The sequence below is a fragment of the Lepidochelys kempii genome, chromosome 10 (genome assembly GCF_965140265.1).
Source record: "Lepidochelys kempii isolate rLepKem1 chromosome 10, rLepKem1.hap2, whole genome shotgun sequence".
Taxonomy (NCBI): domain Eukaryota; kingdom Metazoa; phylum Chordata; order Testudines; family Cheloniidae; genus Lepidochelys; species Lepidochelys kempii.
The window spans coordinates 67946435-67960658 of NC_133265.1; the positions used below are offsets into that span (position 1 = coordinate 67946435).

The 14224-nt window shown below is 39.3% G+C and overlaps 1 protein-coding gene across 6 annotated transcripts in view; it reads left to right on the top strand.

Moving 5' to 3' along the window:
• EFL1 (elongation factor like GTPase 1) overlaps positions 1–14224 on the top strand; it is a 155584-nt gene that overhangs the window by 100357 nt on the left and 41003 nt on the right. For all 6 annotated transcript variants that reach the window (XM_073304081.1, XM_073304079.1, XM_073304078.1 and 3 more), the window contains one exon: positions 10025–10156. In XM_073304081.1, the coding sequence (XP_073160182.1) occupies positions 10025–10156 (132 nt within the window). The remainder of the gene's footprint in view (positions 1–10024; positions 10157–14224) is intronic.

A 14224-nucleotide genomic window follows, 5' to 3' on the forward strand; every position in this document is an offset into this window, starting at 1 on the left:
TCATGATGAGTGTCGGGAGTGGAGGGAAGGCGGTTGTGCGTACGGACAAAACGGTCACGGCTTGCAGGGCAGCTTTGCTGGGAACTCATTCTAAAATTATCACACACTTTTTCACAGGCAGCCAACCTGCTGGCTGACATCTCACTGCTGCCAGGAAAGCGAGGGCACAACTGTTGCATGCTTGCATCTTTCACTCCAGTCTATATGCAGCTCAGCTTTGTGCCACTTTGGTCCCAGCTCCGGTGATTGCCAAATGGCATGGTACAGTTTCCTACAGTGGGAGAACTAACAAGGCTGCAATCCCTTGGAATCTGTAGCAGAGGATTAACAAGTAGCTCTTGGAAACTTTCCAGAGACTCTCTCTGGAGAATTCTCTGCAGGTCTCAAGGTCCATGAACACCCTGCTTGGCCATGCAGATTAACTACAAAGGGCAGTGTCCAGATCACAGAAAACACTATCTGCCTCCCACTTCTCGATTCCCTACACAAGCCACAGCAACTTCCCTGGCGTCTCATCTGCTTCCTGCTCCCCGTTGAGCAATTCTGGAGTGGAGAAAAGTTCCTGGCTGCCTGCCCCACTGGGAGCACCACATCCTCTTCTAGTTCGACTTCTTCATCCAGAATTTCAGCCTCTGGGTTACCCGCTCTTTCTGCTGCCTCTGATGTATCCACCGGGCTATCGGCGATGGAGGTGGGTCACCACTGAAGATAGCATTCAGCTCCCTATAGAAGCGGCAGGTCTTAGGTACAGTACCAGAGCGATGGTTCGCCTCCCACGCCTTATGGTACGCCTGCCTCAGCTCCTTTATCTTCGCTCTGCACTGCTGCGTGTCCTGATCACACATGTCCTTTCACACAAGCCTCGAGACATTTGCCTGTATGTGTCCCGATTCCTATGGGTCACTCGCAGTTGTGACTGAACAGACTCCTCTTCCCATATACTGATCAGATCCAACAACTCAGCCATGGTCCAAGCAGGGGCGCGTTTGGTGCAATAGTCAGCCATGCTCACCTGGGAAGCCACCTGAGAAGCTCCTTTGGGAAGCCAGCAAGCAGGAAATGAGATTTAAAATTCCTGGGGCTTGCAAGGTGGGGGGCGGGTTGGCTGCAGGGCAGCGGTGTTCAAACTGCTGACCAGAGCGGCAGCATGGGAATTGTAGGACACTTTCTGGAGGCCAGTAAAATCGGGGGAAAAAAGCTTTGGTGTCTACACTGGCTGACTGTTGACAATAAAGGGAGGGGAAAAGACAAAAGCCTCTCGCAGGGGTGGAAGTTTTTTGTCGCCAAAACTGGGCGTGGGTTTTTTCTTTTTTTCAAAAAAAGTCACAGTGCACTATGTACGCTATCGCTGTTTTGTCACCAAAGGCAGTTTTTGGCGACAGAATTTGCCAGTGTAGACGAGCCCTAAGGCGACGCACCAACCACAAGTTGTCTGTTTTTGCAACCCACTTAGAACTTTTTTATGTGACCCACTGGTAGGTTATGGCCCACCATTAGGGAACCACTGACTTAAAGCTTCTTTAGAGTTCGAGATAGAAGTCCGTTTTCTTGAAAGACTTTAGTGCAAAGATTTCTAAAGCTGTGGTCTGTGGTGATTTTAAGAGACCTGGCTTGGATACACGATATGGGCTCCACATTTTTCCTGCTGAGAGAAATAGAACTGATCGGACAAGGAAACGAAGAATAAAAAGATGATGTGGTTAACTCTTTTATTCAGAAAGAACAAAGCAGTTATGCTGAAAACAGCTATGAACACACAAATAATTTCCTGATATTACTTTTCCACATTAGCAATTCTGAAGTTGCTGCAGGGATCATATGATCATGATTGATTAGGGAGGTGGTCCAGACAGTCACAAATAGGAGTAAAGGTGTCAACACTGGAAAAAGGTTGATAAAATCTCTACTAGGAGATAGCCTTTTTGTCTTGACTAGCATACCCTCCCCATCTCCAGCCCTCACCTTAGTAAAACAGATTCTAATATATAAAGGATAAATTCTTCCCTCAGATGTCCAGAGTGCAACATTTATTGGATTCACTGGAGTCCATGGTGAATCTGAGGTCATAATAGGTGTCCAAAGCTGTATGTGAACTATTGTTATGCAGTAATAGCTACTTTGGCTTGCCTAAAGTCACTTCAGTTAGCATTATTTAACTCTGCTTTGTAAAATACTTTGAGATACCTGGAATATGAAAGGCATATTCTTAAATCAAATTCTACTCTTTTACCAAAAGCATTCTTCTCCCTGAAAAAAGGTCTCTTCTTAAAATGACAGTGGAGTTCCTCCCCTATGATCATCGCCTTGGAAGTTAAATGTAATAGGTAAAATGGTTGTAAATTACATGCAATGAGGTGGACTGTGTTAACACAGTTGCTGCTTTGTGTGTGTAAAATACAGAAATGGGTGTCTTGCACTCTAGTCCCCCAGAAGTGGGGATTCGGAGGAAATCCTGTTCTCCAAAAAGAGAGGAGGCAAGTAGTTGGGCAGAGTAAAGGAAACAACGTCTTCTCTTCTGCCTTATAGCCCTGGATCTACTGCTTTCACAAATTTTCAGAATAACACAGATGTCATCAGTAGTTATCTTATTATGTATTATTTGTATATCCATAGTGTCATGACCAGAACCCCTACCCCAAAGAGCTTGCAATCTAAGTATGAGATGAGAGGCAACAGATGGAGATGGGAATACAAGGCAACAGTGAAACAACGCTGCTTGGCATGATAGGCAGTGGTATTAGCACACCAGTGGCCGAGACATTGTCAAGTTTATTGTACACATTATTGCAAAGGAGAGTTTTAAGAAGGGATTTAAAGGAGAATAATGAGGTAGATTTGTGGATGTTTATAGGGAAAGCCTCATAAATATATTATTTCCAAATATATGAATATTAGCTGATATTAGCAGTATTGGACAAACTAATACTATGCAGAAGTAAGTTTATTTTCAGTGTGCTTTGAAAAGAGGTTAGGAACTTCCGAGTCAATTACAGTTTTTCAACCTAGATTTGCTTGAATTGTAAGTCTCCTGCTGACAGTTGTAATCATGGATGTTTCTAATAATAGCTCTTTACAAAATGTTTCTTTCCAAATAGATCACTTATATTTTAGAAAATAATACTGACTTTGGTCTTTTTGTACTGTATTAAAGAGTTATAAAAGCCTTTATTTTTAAACCCTTCAAAATGAGGTATAAATACTAGTTTTAAGATTTTGTGCATTTACAGAAAATCTTATCATGTCTCTATTTACATGAACCAAGCATTACTACTCAGTCTTTCTTCACTGACCAGAGTGGTATGCCTGTAGCATTTCAATCCCAAGGCTTTGTGTGTCATGAAACTTTAATCTTTCTAAACAAACAGCGTTGATAAGAAGTGATACATTTGAGTGGAGACAGTATCTCATTGGGAAGCTTATTCCATTAGCTCTTTGTTTTACTCAGTTCACTTAAAGTGTTAGTCCAAAACGTGACAGGTCTCCATTCCAAAGCAGTCAAGGATCCTTAAGTGGTGATGTCATCCCTGAGAGTGGATAAAGATCCTCTGAACTGATGTGCTGAGACTAATAACAATGTGATAGAGGTTAAAATTTAAACAGCCCTTATTTTGTTTTGTTTGGTTTTCACACAGCAAAGTAAATGATTTCCTTATCTGATCAAAATAGTTTTCTAATAGCTTGTGCCTTGCTGCATTTTCTTGCATCTAGAAGGAACATACTAATTCTTTTCACCTCAAGAGAGATTAATTATTTGTATCCTGTAATATATCTATCATGTGTCCATATCTTGACAAGGTGTACTTTACCTTTAAAGGTCACAATTGTTTTGTGTCAGGTGTGATGGGTGACAGCTAAATACAGAACCAAAAAGCAAATAAAGATATGTCCTAAACCTCCTAGACCACTCTGAAAATTTCAGCCATAATATCTTGGTACTTTTATTTACTTTTTTTGTTAACCACATCATTATTTACTTTTCATACTTTGGCCAGAACATACAACTACACATATTGTTGATTTGTTGCTCGAAGCTACTAATATAAATAGTTATAATACTCTAGAAATAGGAAAGACCTTAGTTAATCTAATCTATTCCTATCAGTGCAGGTTTGCTCCGTATTGCACATTTGCTAGTGATTTGTTCAGACTAGTTATAAACGTACAAGTGATTTGGGCTTCCAGCATTTTTCTTAACCCTATTCCATGGTCTGTATAGTAGGGCAGTTATGTTAATCCAGTGTTTCTTTTGAACTCACAGGTTGGTAACCACTATAGAGATACTATCTCTAATGATAATTAAAATTTACTTTCACAATGTGAACAATTCGCCAAACCAATCTGAACATAGCCTATGTAAAAAATGAGGTTGTAGTTACGCTTTTATGTGGACTGTATTCTTAATATGTAACTTTAAAATCAAAATGATCCAATCCCAAAAGAAAACGACCTTCGTTTGTATCCTTTTTAAACATTCTCCCTTCCCTATTTTCTGTACGGTTCTCTTTGTAGCATGGTCAGCCTTCTGAGTTCAGCAGGTTGAAAAATCTATTTTATTTTCCACCAAGCATTTTTGAAGAAAACAGGATTTTTTGTTTTCATCAAAAACTTTTGTTGTCTTGATTCTGTTTTGGTTGAAAAGCTGAAAACCAAAAAAAAAAAAAAAAAAAATCCATTTTAAAAGCAGCTAAAAATGTGTAGGACTTTCGGCTAGCAATTCTGGACAGGATTGATTTCAGTGGGACAAGAGTAAGGCCACTGGTAAGCAGTTTTGAAATCTCACCTTTATGCCAAATATTAAAAATCCGGGTTGTATTTGTTATGCATGATGTCACAGTTGCTAGGCCAATGTGCACCTCTTTCCCCTTTCTGGACTCTCTGTATGCATGCCCTCAGGTCTGATGCCTCTTACCTTTAACTAACCTGGGGTAGAATTCCCCAGGTTTACCACTCTTATTGTCTCATTGTTTCCTAGTACTCTCCCTTCTGTCTATCCATCTATTGTCTCCCCTCTTATGCTTAAATTGTAAGCTCTTTGAGGCAGGAACAGTCTTTTAGTTTTGTGTTTTTACAGCACCTAACACAAGGGGAGCGGGGGCTTTGTCCATGCCTGGGGTGCCTAAAGTTGCAATAATACAAATAAATAATAATAACTCTTAGACCATGTACTGAAATACCTTGTGCATCAACCATTCTTACTCTGCAAGTCCGACTGAGTTTGTACATCTGCAGTTCTTTGAGCATCTGTGATCAGTGGTACACAGTGATCATACAGTCTTTTTTTAATACAAAAGCGTTTTTTGTTTTTCAGTTGGAACAAAGCATTTACAGAAGAAGGATTTTAACACACATGCCTACCTTACCCACAGGTTTACTATACCATGATGGTAAACTAGGCAGACCTAATTTCTTCAGACTCCCCCAGTAGGTCTCATGTATCTCAGTCTAGTTCCCCCAAACAACTCCTCCAATCTCTTGAGGGTATTTTTCTTTTTAAATGTGCCACAGTTCTTTTCATATCTTGTACTTCCAAGAGTCTTAACAAATCTCAAGTGTTTTGTGAGAAGTGGCTTGTCTTGAGCCATCCGTTCCTATCCTGCTTGTTTTTCCCATGGCTCCCTAATTAAACCAGTATATTAATAAAATAAATATCCCAATAACCCGTTCAACATAAAGTATAGTATTCATAAAGTATTACAGAGCAGCTCTGCTACAGTCAGAGATGACATTCAAGATACAGTGCATTTCAAAAGGTATCAGTATGTCTTATTTTGCATAAGAAGTTGGGTTATCTTTTACAAATTTTTTTTCTGATTTTTGCACAAGTAAATTCTTAAATAGTTTTGTATGTGGTAAATATAACAGTAATGCTTTTGCACTGTGGTCTACTCTTTTGTTTGCCTTCCTAGTCTTGCTCCTTAGACTTCATCAATTTGGGAATGGTCCCCAATTTCAGGAGCCAGTGGCCAGCCACCAGTGCAAATCTCTAGTAAAAAGGCCAGTATAAGCCACAGTTTACGTTGATGTAGCTTACTCAGGTTTCAAGCAGGGGTCAGTTGTACCAGAGCAAAGATAGCTTATAGTGGTTTTTCCTACCTTCATCAAATGTTTGCATTAGTGCAGCTGCACCAATAGGTGACCTCTGATGGTTGTAGGGTAACCAGACAGCAAGTGTGAAAAATCAGGACAGGGGGTGGAGGGTAATAGGAGCCTATATAAGAAAAAGACCCCAAAATTGGGACATCTGGTCACCCTAGGTGGTTGAAATCTGTAGTATAAACAAGACCTCAGAGTAGAAGGCAGAGAGTGAGGGAAGTGACTGTTCTGTTGTTAAAAGGAGTACTTGTGGCACCTTAGAGACTAACAAATTTATTTGAGCATAAGCTTTCGTGAGCTACAGCTCACTTCATCGGATGCATTCAGTGGAAAATACAGTGGGGAGATTTATATACATAGAGAACATGAAACAATGGGTGTTACCATACACACTGTAACAAGAGTGATCACTTAAGGTGAGATATTACCAGCAGGAGAGCGGGGGAAGAGAGGGGGACCTTTTGTAGTGTTGTGTCTTCACATAACCTCCTGTTTGGACATTTCCTGTCCAATCCCTGGGTACCACATTTCAATTTAGGGGCCAGATCTTACAGACAGTACCATGTATATCCTTACTCCCAACTGTAGTTATTTTAATGTCAGTGGGACTATGCACAGGAGAAAAGATATGGACAAGAACGGTTTGCTGAATAGGGCTCTTTACCATCAGAACTGAACTTTGAGCCCTTGCTTTCAGCTAGGAAATAAAATGAGGATGTGTTACATTAATATAATCCAGTGGGCTGAGAAAAACTGCTTAATCTAGATGTTACCCAGTCTAATAGGGTTGAGAGCTTAGACTGTGTCCTTATATTTTCTTTTCGTTTGGTAACCATTCAGATTTTAAGTGATATTACGTGATAGGCAAAAAGTCAATCTTTGTAGTTAATAAATTTGTTTGTTTATTCTACCTGAAGCAGTGTGTTTGGTTTGAAGTATGTCAGAGACTCCCCTTGGATAACAAGTCTGGTACATGTCAAGTTCTTTGTTAAATTGACAAACTCATATAAGCTTGCAGCGTCCAGCGGGCATAACTGGACATTGCAAGACGGAGGTTCCTAGGGTTGTGTCTGGGACCAGAGATATTAGCTAGTATCATTTGGTTACACAATCGAAGGAGCACCTTACATGCCAGAGGCTGTGCGTGAACAGCCTAGGAGTGGGGGTTCTCACAGCAGAGCAGGTAAGGCTGGCTCCCAGAGTCAAGGATTGGCATGACCTAGCAGATCACTGGTCCGGATAACACCAGAGGGGAATGTCACACCATGACCTAAGTGACATATACTAGTCCTGTAGAGTTTATAAATTATAACACATTTCCTGACCTTGCTGACTGGAGTGGTTTGAAAAAATCATACCAAATAATTTGAAAATTAACCATAAAACTTCCTAAAGGCATAATTCTTCATGAATTAACCAAATTTACATTTTGTAGACTGTTTTTGAGAGATGACTATTCAAAATGATTTAGAGAGCATTTTGAAAAGGAAAATACCAATAATTTTTCAAATTCTTATCTCAAACAGTTTATCTTTTTTCTGTCAAATTCCATCTTCCCTCTGGTCCCCCAAAATCTTCCTCTGCAAGATGATCACATCACAAATAAGAATGGTCGGGCAAAATGGCCTTGTTTTAATGAAGTTAGGTGCTGGAGGGAACAAAAACAGTCATACAATGGAAACCAATTACCGACTTAACTAAGGAGTAGCTGCTCTGTATCCATAATGCAAATAGTTGTTAATATATTGAGTATTGTTGTTTAGAATATCTGAAATAAGCTATCTTTATAGACTTTGCAGTGGTTTAAACATAATGATTACATGTTTAAGGTATTTTCATGATGGCTATGTAACTACTATAATCCTTTTATTCCCATTTTATCTGATAAATTGGAATTAGTTATGTACTCCCGTCATCAAAATTTTGTGTACTAAAATATGTATCAAAAATGACACTTTCATAATCACCTTATGGGTGCACATAAATGTCACCTGTAAATCTGCAATGTCCTGTTGAAATCTGTTAGGCAGGCAAAACATCTGAAGCCCCTGTATCTTTATAGGTTTCACACAGATTTACATCAAAATTGGCCACACTAAATAAATTAAAACTCACATCTGGGTTGGGAGTTGGCTATTGTAATTGCTTCATGCTGTAACTTAGCATGCAAAGCTATAAACCTCTCATACTGTGATTTTGATAGAAACACTGACAGGTTTTGACTGCATTGCCAGATGCCAATATAATACACACTCACTCTGTGCCTTTTTAGTTTTTTACTTGATTTTTTTATACTCTAATATGCATCAGCAAAGAGGTAAGTTTGATCTGAGATAACAGATTTGGTAACTTGATTCCTCTGGTTCATATTGTGCTGTGAAAAGAAGCAGCTCACTTCCCTGTACATCATTTCTTTACCAGATGAAGAACAGAAAAAACTGAACATCCATTGACTCAGTCCTTGGTGATCATGAAGGTCCAGTGTTTGTTTTTCATTTCATGAGCAAAAAGAGGAAGTGTATGCAGGTCATAGGTCAGGTGCAGGATCTGTTTATGAAGAAGTTTTTCCTTCATAGCATCTGCTGTGCTATTTTTAAACATTTGGATTTTCTGTTACTTCCAGGCAGGTTTTCCCCAAGTAGTACCATTTCCAGATACAGTGTATCCAGTTGGCCAAAAAATGAAGCCTTCTGAGCTGTAGAAGCAGCTTAATGCTGCAGATGCTGATTCCACGATGCATTGGCTTTTCTAGAGATGCAGTAGCTCCCTTGTTCAGGCCAAGGTGGTGGTGTGAGAACAGACCAACTCTGGGCCTGGCCTCAAGTCTACCAGTCTTGTGTATAAAAAAAAAAAAAGTATAAGTGAGTTGTGGCAGTGAAGGCTCAAGGAAAGAATTGTTCTGCTCATACTTGGTTGCTGGTCTGTCGTAAATGGGAGCACACGCTCATCCTACACATTCAAATTTAATTTCCTACACTTAAAATTGAGAACTTCAAGTTTAAGAGGTTTGCTTCTGAAATCCTTAGTTATTAAGGGTGTGCATTATTAATGTATCCTGTGCTTCAGATATGTTTCCAATTTCAAAATTTCAATGAGCATTTGTTGTAAAACCAGTAAAAACGGTTGCATTTATCTATATAACCTTTGTCATTTTTTACTATGTCAGGTTGTCATTGGAACAGCTATAACTAGTGAGTTATAAACAATGTCCGTGTGTGCTGGGCGGTTTGCTCCTCATATTTATAATTTGAAGGCAGCAGGCATGAACCAGCTATACTGTACCTGGCAGCCAAAACTAAATGTGCATTTACAACAGCTATTTTACATAAGTACAACTGTTATTCATTTGTCTCCTCAGTGGTTTTTCTGTTTTTTTTTATCACTAAATGTTGGGCTAATTCCCTTCATCCTCTCCAACAGGACTCAATGTTTTAGGTTAAGACCTTGTGACTCACTGACAGGTTACATCGAGTATTTCATGTTGCAAAGTCAAATCACCACAGAATAACTTCGCATTAATGGAAAAAGTTAGAATATCAGAGGAAAAAGTCCTCATCCTTTTTCTAGCATGTATCACTGTGTTTTAAAACCTGCCTTTCTTAACTTGTATCTAGTATACATAGTTCATTCAAAAAATAAAAAGGGAAATCAGTGTGTATTGAGGCCAAAAAATATGATCTCCCCACCCCAAACTGAATCTTTTCATATCCAAATTGCATAAAGGTAGCTTAGCAAATATCTTGTAAGAACAGTGAGAACTTTTTAAAGACTCTTGTTGCCACATCCTTGTTGTAATCAGAGTATTTTTTTTCTAGTATTGCTTTGACAGGGTAAGGTAATTTTTATTCGATTTTGTTAAAATATACTGTACTTTATTATGGTAACTTTTCCTCTTTTATACATGCAAACTTCTGTTTTCCGTGCTTATTAGGAATAGGAGGTTTGCAAGAGTTCGTACTGAAGTCAGCAACTTTATCAACATCACCAGCTTGCCCACCATTTACACCTCTCAACTTTGAAGCTACCCCTATTGTGCGAGTTGCTGTTGAACCAAAACATCCAAGTAAGAGTTTAGTTTTTTTCTTTTATAAGTGAAACTCATTTTTGAATAATAGCTTTATAAGTGAAGTTTTGACATGGTGGTCTTTGAGTATTAACTTTTTCCTTAAGCAGGAAGGGAAGTATCATGTTTTTCAGTATAAAATGTGGTGTTATTCATGGCTCCAGTCCTACAGGAGGCATTGATACTGATATACATTTCTGGAAACGACTGTAATAAATAATAAAAACAATCATATGCATATATATTACATGTGCATACATACTGCCATAAGCTTTCCTTGGAGGGAAGGCCTTCTCTTGAGCTCACAGATATTTCTGAACTGTAAATTTTGTCTTTTTCAAATAGCAGTTTATTTACATTCCAAGAGAAAATACCCTTGTACAAGGGTTTTCGTGCCATTAACTTCTCATTTGCAAAAGTATTTACAGGATTGCCCATAATCAGGGCAATTGTTTCTAACAATTTTTAAAAATTGCATTAGAACTATGGAACATAGGACTCATCTTTTTAAAATATCACTTTTATTCGTAATTATGGTATACTAAAAAGGAATATAAAACAAATTCCTCTAGTTTCTATGGAATCAGAAGAGAACAAAAATATTTTCAGAAGGCTGCTGTATGATGTATGTAAGACTTTTTTTATTTGTTAAAGTTACATTTTTTTTACTGGAAATCCAAATCAGCCCCTTCGATAACAGGGTAAATGTCATAGCTACTGGAAAACAATCGTGATTACCAAGCTAAAGCTGAGTTAAACTTCAAACAAACACAGCCCAAAATAAATGTAGGGACAAATGGAGGGTGTGAGAGAAAAACCTAAAGAATTAAACTCCAGCTAAAATCTATATGGTTCATGAGTTTCATCCTATGTTTACATATTGAAAATATAATGTACAGAACCAAACAAATGTGCTTAACTTTTATAGTATCATGCACTCACCAAAATTAATGGTAACTGGAGAATTTTTTAACTTGTGAAATATTTGTGTGAACTTGTGTTTTTTTCATTTTATTAATGTGGGATGGGACACATTTCTTACTGTAGTGGAGAAAAGTGCTGTGAGAAAAAGATTAAGAAAGACAGTCATTGAATCACAAAGGGATTAAATATGTTATTACATGGAAACAAAGAAGAACTATCTATTTGAAAGACTTTTTTCCCCTCTGTCTCCCCTGAGTACCCTCATTTGTACTCATCATTGTGATTCAGACATACAGCCTCAGACACTCAGGAGTTGCACTAGTAAATACAATTCCCTTCTGTATTCTGAGATTTCAGAGTAACAGCCGTGTTAGTCTGTATTCGCAAAAAGAAAAGGAGTACTTGTGGCACCTTAGAGACTCTGAGATTAATGTTTTTCCCCTTTGGTCCCCAGATCGTAGGCTGACAATGTTAACTGTGATAGTTCCTCTCTTTAGGCATACCATATTTGGTACCTTTCTCAGACCTGAAGAAGAGTTTTGTCTGGCTTGAAAGCTTGTCTCTCTCACCAACAAAGGTTGATCCAATAAAAGATAGTAACTCACTCCCTTGTCTCTCATATTTGGATTCAGTCATGGACTGTTAGCATTTATTTTACAGATATTTATGAAAATAAGGCTAAAACATTCCACATAAAGAAATAAGTCTAAACAAACAGAATCCTTCACCTGTGTCTATCTTAAAATAGTGACTATTGCAGTAAGGAAGACAAGAAAATGTAAATGCTAAGCTAAATGATCTTAAGGTCTTATCATGATTTACCTGTCATTGTCACTATCTGACGCATCTCCCATTACACTCATCCCTTAGGTCAGGTGCAATCAGGCCCTTTTGTCCCCATCTTTTGTTTTGGAGGCCTCTTTGCACTCTCAGAACTTCAAGACTCATTCTTTGAAGTACTCTTTTTCTCTCACCCTCTCTCGCACACATTTTGATCTGCAATTCCATTATAATGCCAAAGATAAGTTTAATAAATATGCCTCCAACAGAATAGAGAGTAAACAATAACATTTAGTTCATGCTTTTTTAATATACTTTAAAACTGTTAACAACTTTCAAATTAGACATTGCTGGTGTATTTTCAGCTCAAATATGAAATCTGGTTAGTAACAGAATTATTTAGCGATGAATCTGTGCTGGTACTAGAACTCAGACAACATACCAAAAAAAGAGAAGTATGCTATCAGATCCTCTGAGAGGACTACATCACTGAATACGCCAAAGAGGATAACTTTGTTTTTTGTACATGTACAACTTATGTTGGGGGGGGGGGGTAGTAAAACTTTTGAACCATAAGCCTTTGAAACTCCTGCCTTATCATTAGACGGATGGTATATCGCTTTTAAATTGAATAAAGAAATAGTTACTAACTGCATATCAAACAAAAATGCATGCATAAAGCTGAATGGAGCTAGTGGGCAAGATTCACTCCTGCAGCACCGTATCAGCTTCCTCCCCCTGCCAGGATTTGCTTGGGGGGAAAAGGGAAATAGCTTTACATTCTGACTATTTTCAGAGGAACAGCCGTGTTAGTCTGTATTCGCAAAAAGAAAAGGAGTACTTGTGGCACCTTAGAGACTAACCAATTTATTTGAGCATGAGCTTTCGTGAGCTACAGCTCACTTCATCAGATGTTTACCGTGGAAACTGCATATAAAGTCTGCTGCAGTTTCCACGGTAAACATCTGATGAAGTGAGCTGTAGCTCACGAAAGCTCATGCTCAAATAAATTGGTTAGTCTCTAAGGTGCCACAAGTACTCCTTTTCATTCTGACTATTGAACTCCTGTTAGGAGAGGTTGACATGACATGTGCTGAATCAGCATATCTCCTGAATGGCCTGGCCTCATCCTCTCCTTGTGGACTGTGTGAGCCAGTCATCTCTGGTCCTGAGTAGATCGGCAGTTGTGATGGTGTACCCATGCTCCTGATGAACTTTCTAGCCTCAGAGTTCCACAACTGTGGAACCACCTGATATCTGGATTTTTTATTTCCATACTTTCAAAATCCTTTTGTTTCGTTAAATGTAAACATGCCCCTGGCTTTGACTTTTTAACACTGCTGTTTTTTTATGTATATCATTAGTCTGTTGATACATATTTACAACCTTACTTCCAACTGAATAACCTTTTTTGCTGAAGAATACTTTTATTGTAATCTCATCATATTTCAATTTGTCCAGTTTCCGTTTGCTCCTGAAATGTTGACAGAATCAAAGTAACTGTCTTTCTATTCAATTACAAAATTTTCTGTAACATTAAGACTACATGTTCTTCAGATTAGGGTTGGACTGTATTACTGGACAGTTAGAGAGACAAGGAGGGTGAGGTAATGTCTTCTATTGGACCAACTTCTGTTGTTGAGAGAGACAAGCTTTTGAGCTACACAGAGCTCTTCTTCAGGTCTGAGAAAGATACTGAGAGGATCACAGCTACATACAAGATTGAACAAATGGTTCAGCATAAGTAGTTAGCACATATTCTAAGGGACCATTCAAGGTGAAGTGGCCCATTAACACCCCTGTAGTCATAGGACAAAAAGAGGGGTTAGTGGGTTACAAATTACTGGGCAGTGTACCATTGACTGTTCCAGTGTTTTGAATAATGCAGGGGTGGGGAACCTGCGGGCCGGATCTGGCCCCTTACTCATTTTCATCCACACATGTTCAACTCAACTGAGGGGCAGGGGAGAGCGAAGGTTTGGGGCTTCCTCCTGCAGCGGGGCGAGCTGGTGTTCACAGATCCGGCCCTGGGGCGCTGAAACTCGGGGCTTCCCACCCGCGGGGCTGGAGCCACGAGCGCTGGCTTGCCCCGCTGCAGGGAGCAGGACGGGACTCCGAATCATGGGGCCCTCTCCCCCCCCACCCCACCCCACCCCACATGTGCACAGGGTGCACGACCGCTGGCTCTCCCTGACGTGGACAGGAAGCTGAGTCTCAGCCCCCTCCCCAGCAGGTGAGTTTAACATGCATGGCCTGCCATTTATATTTTCAGTTGGACTATGGCCACTGTTACAAAAAAGGTTCCTCACTCCTGGAGTAATAGATAAGAACATCTCATGCATCCTGCAGTTGTTCATGCAATTT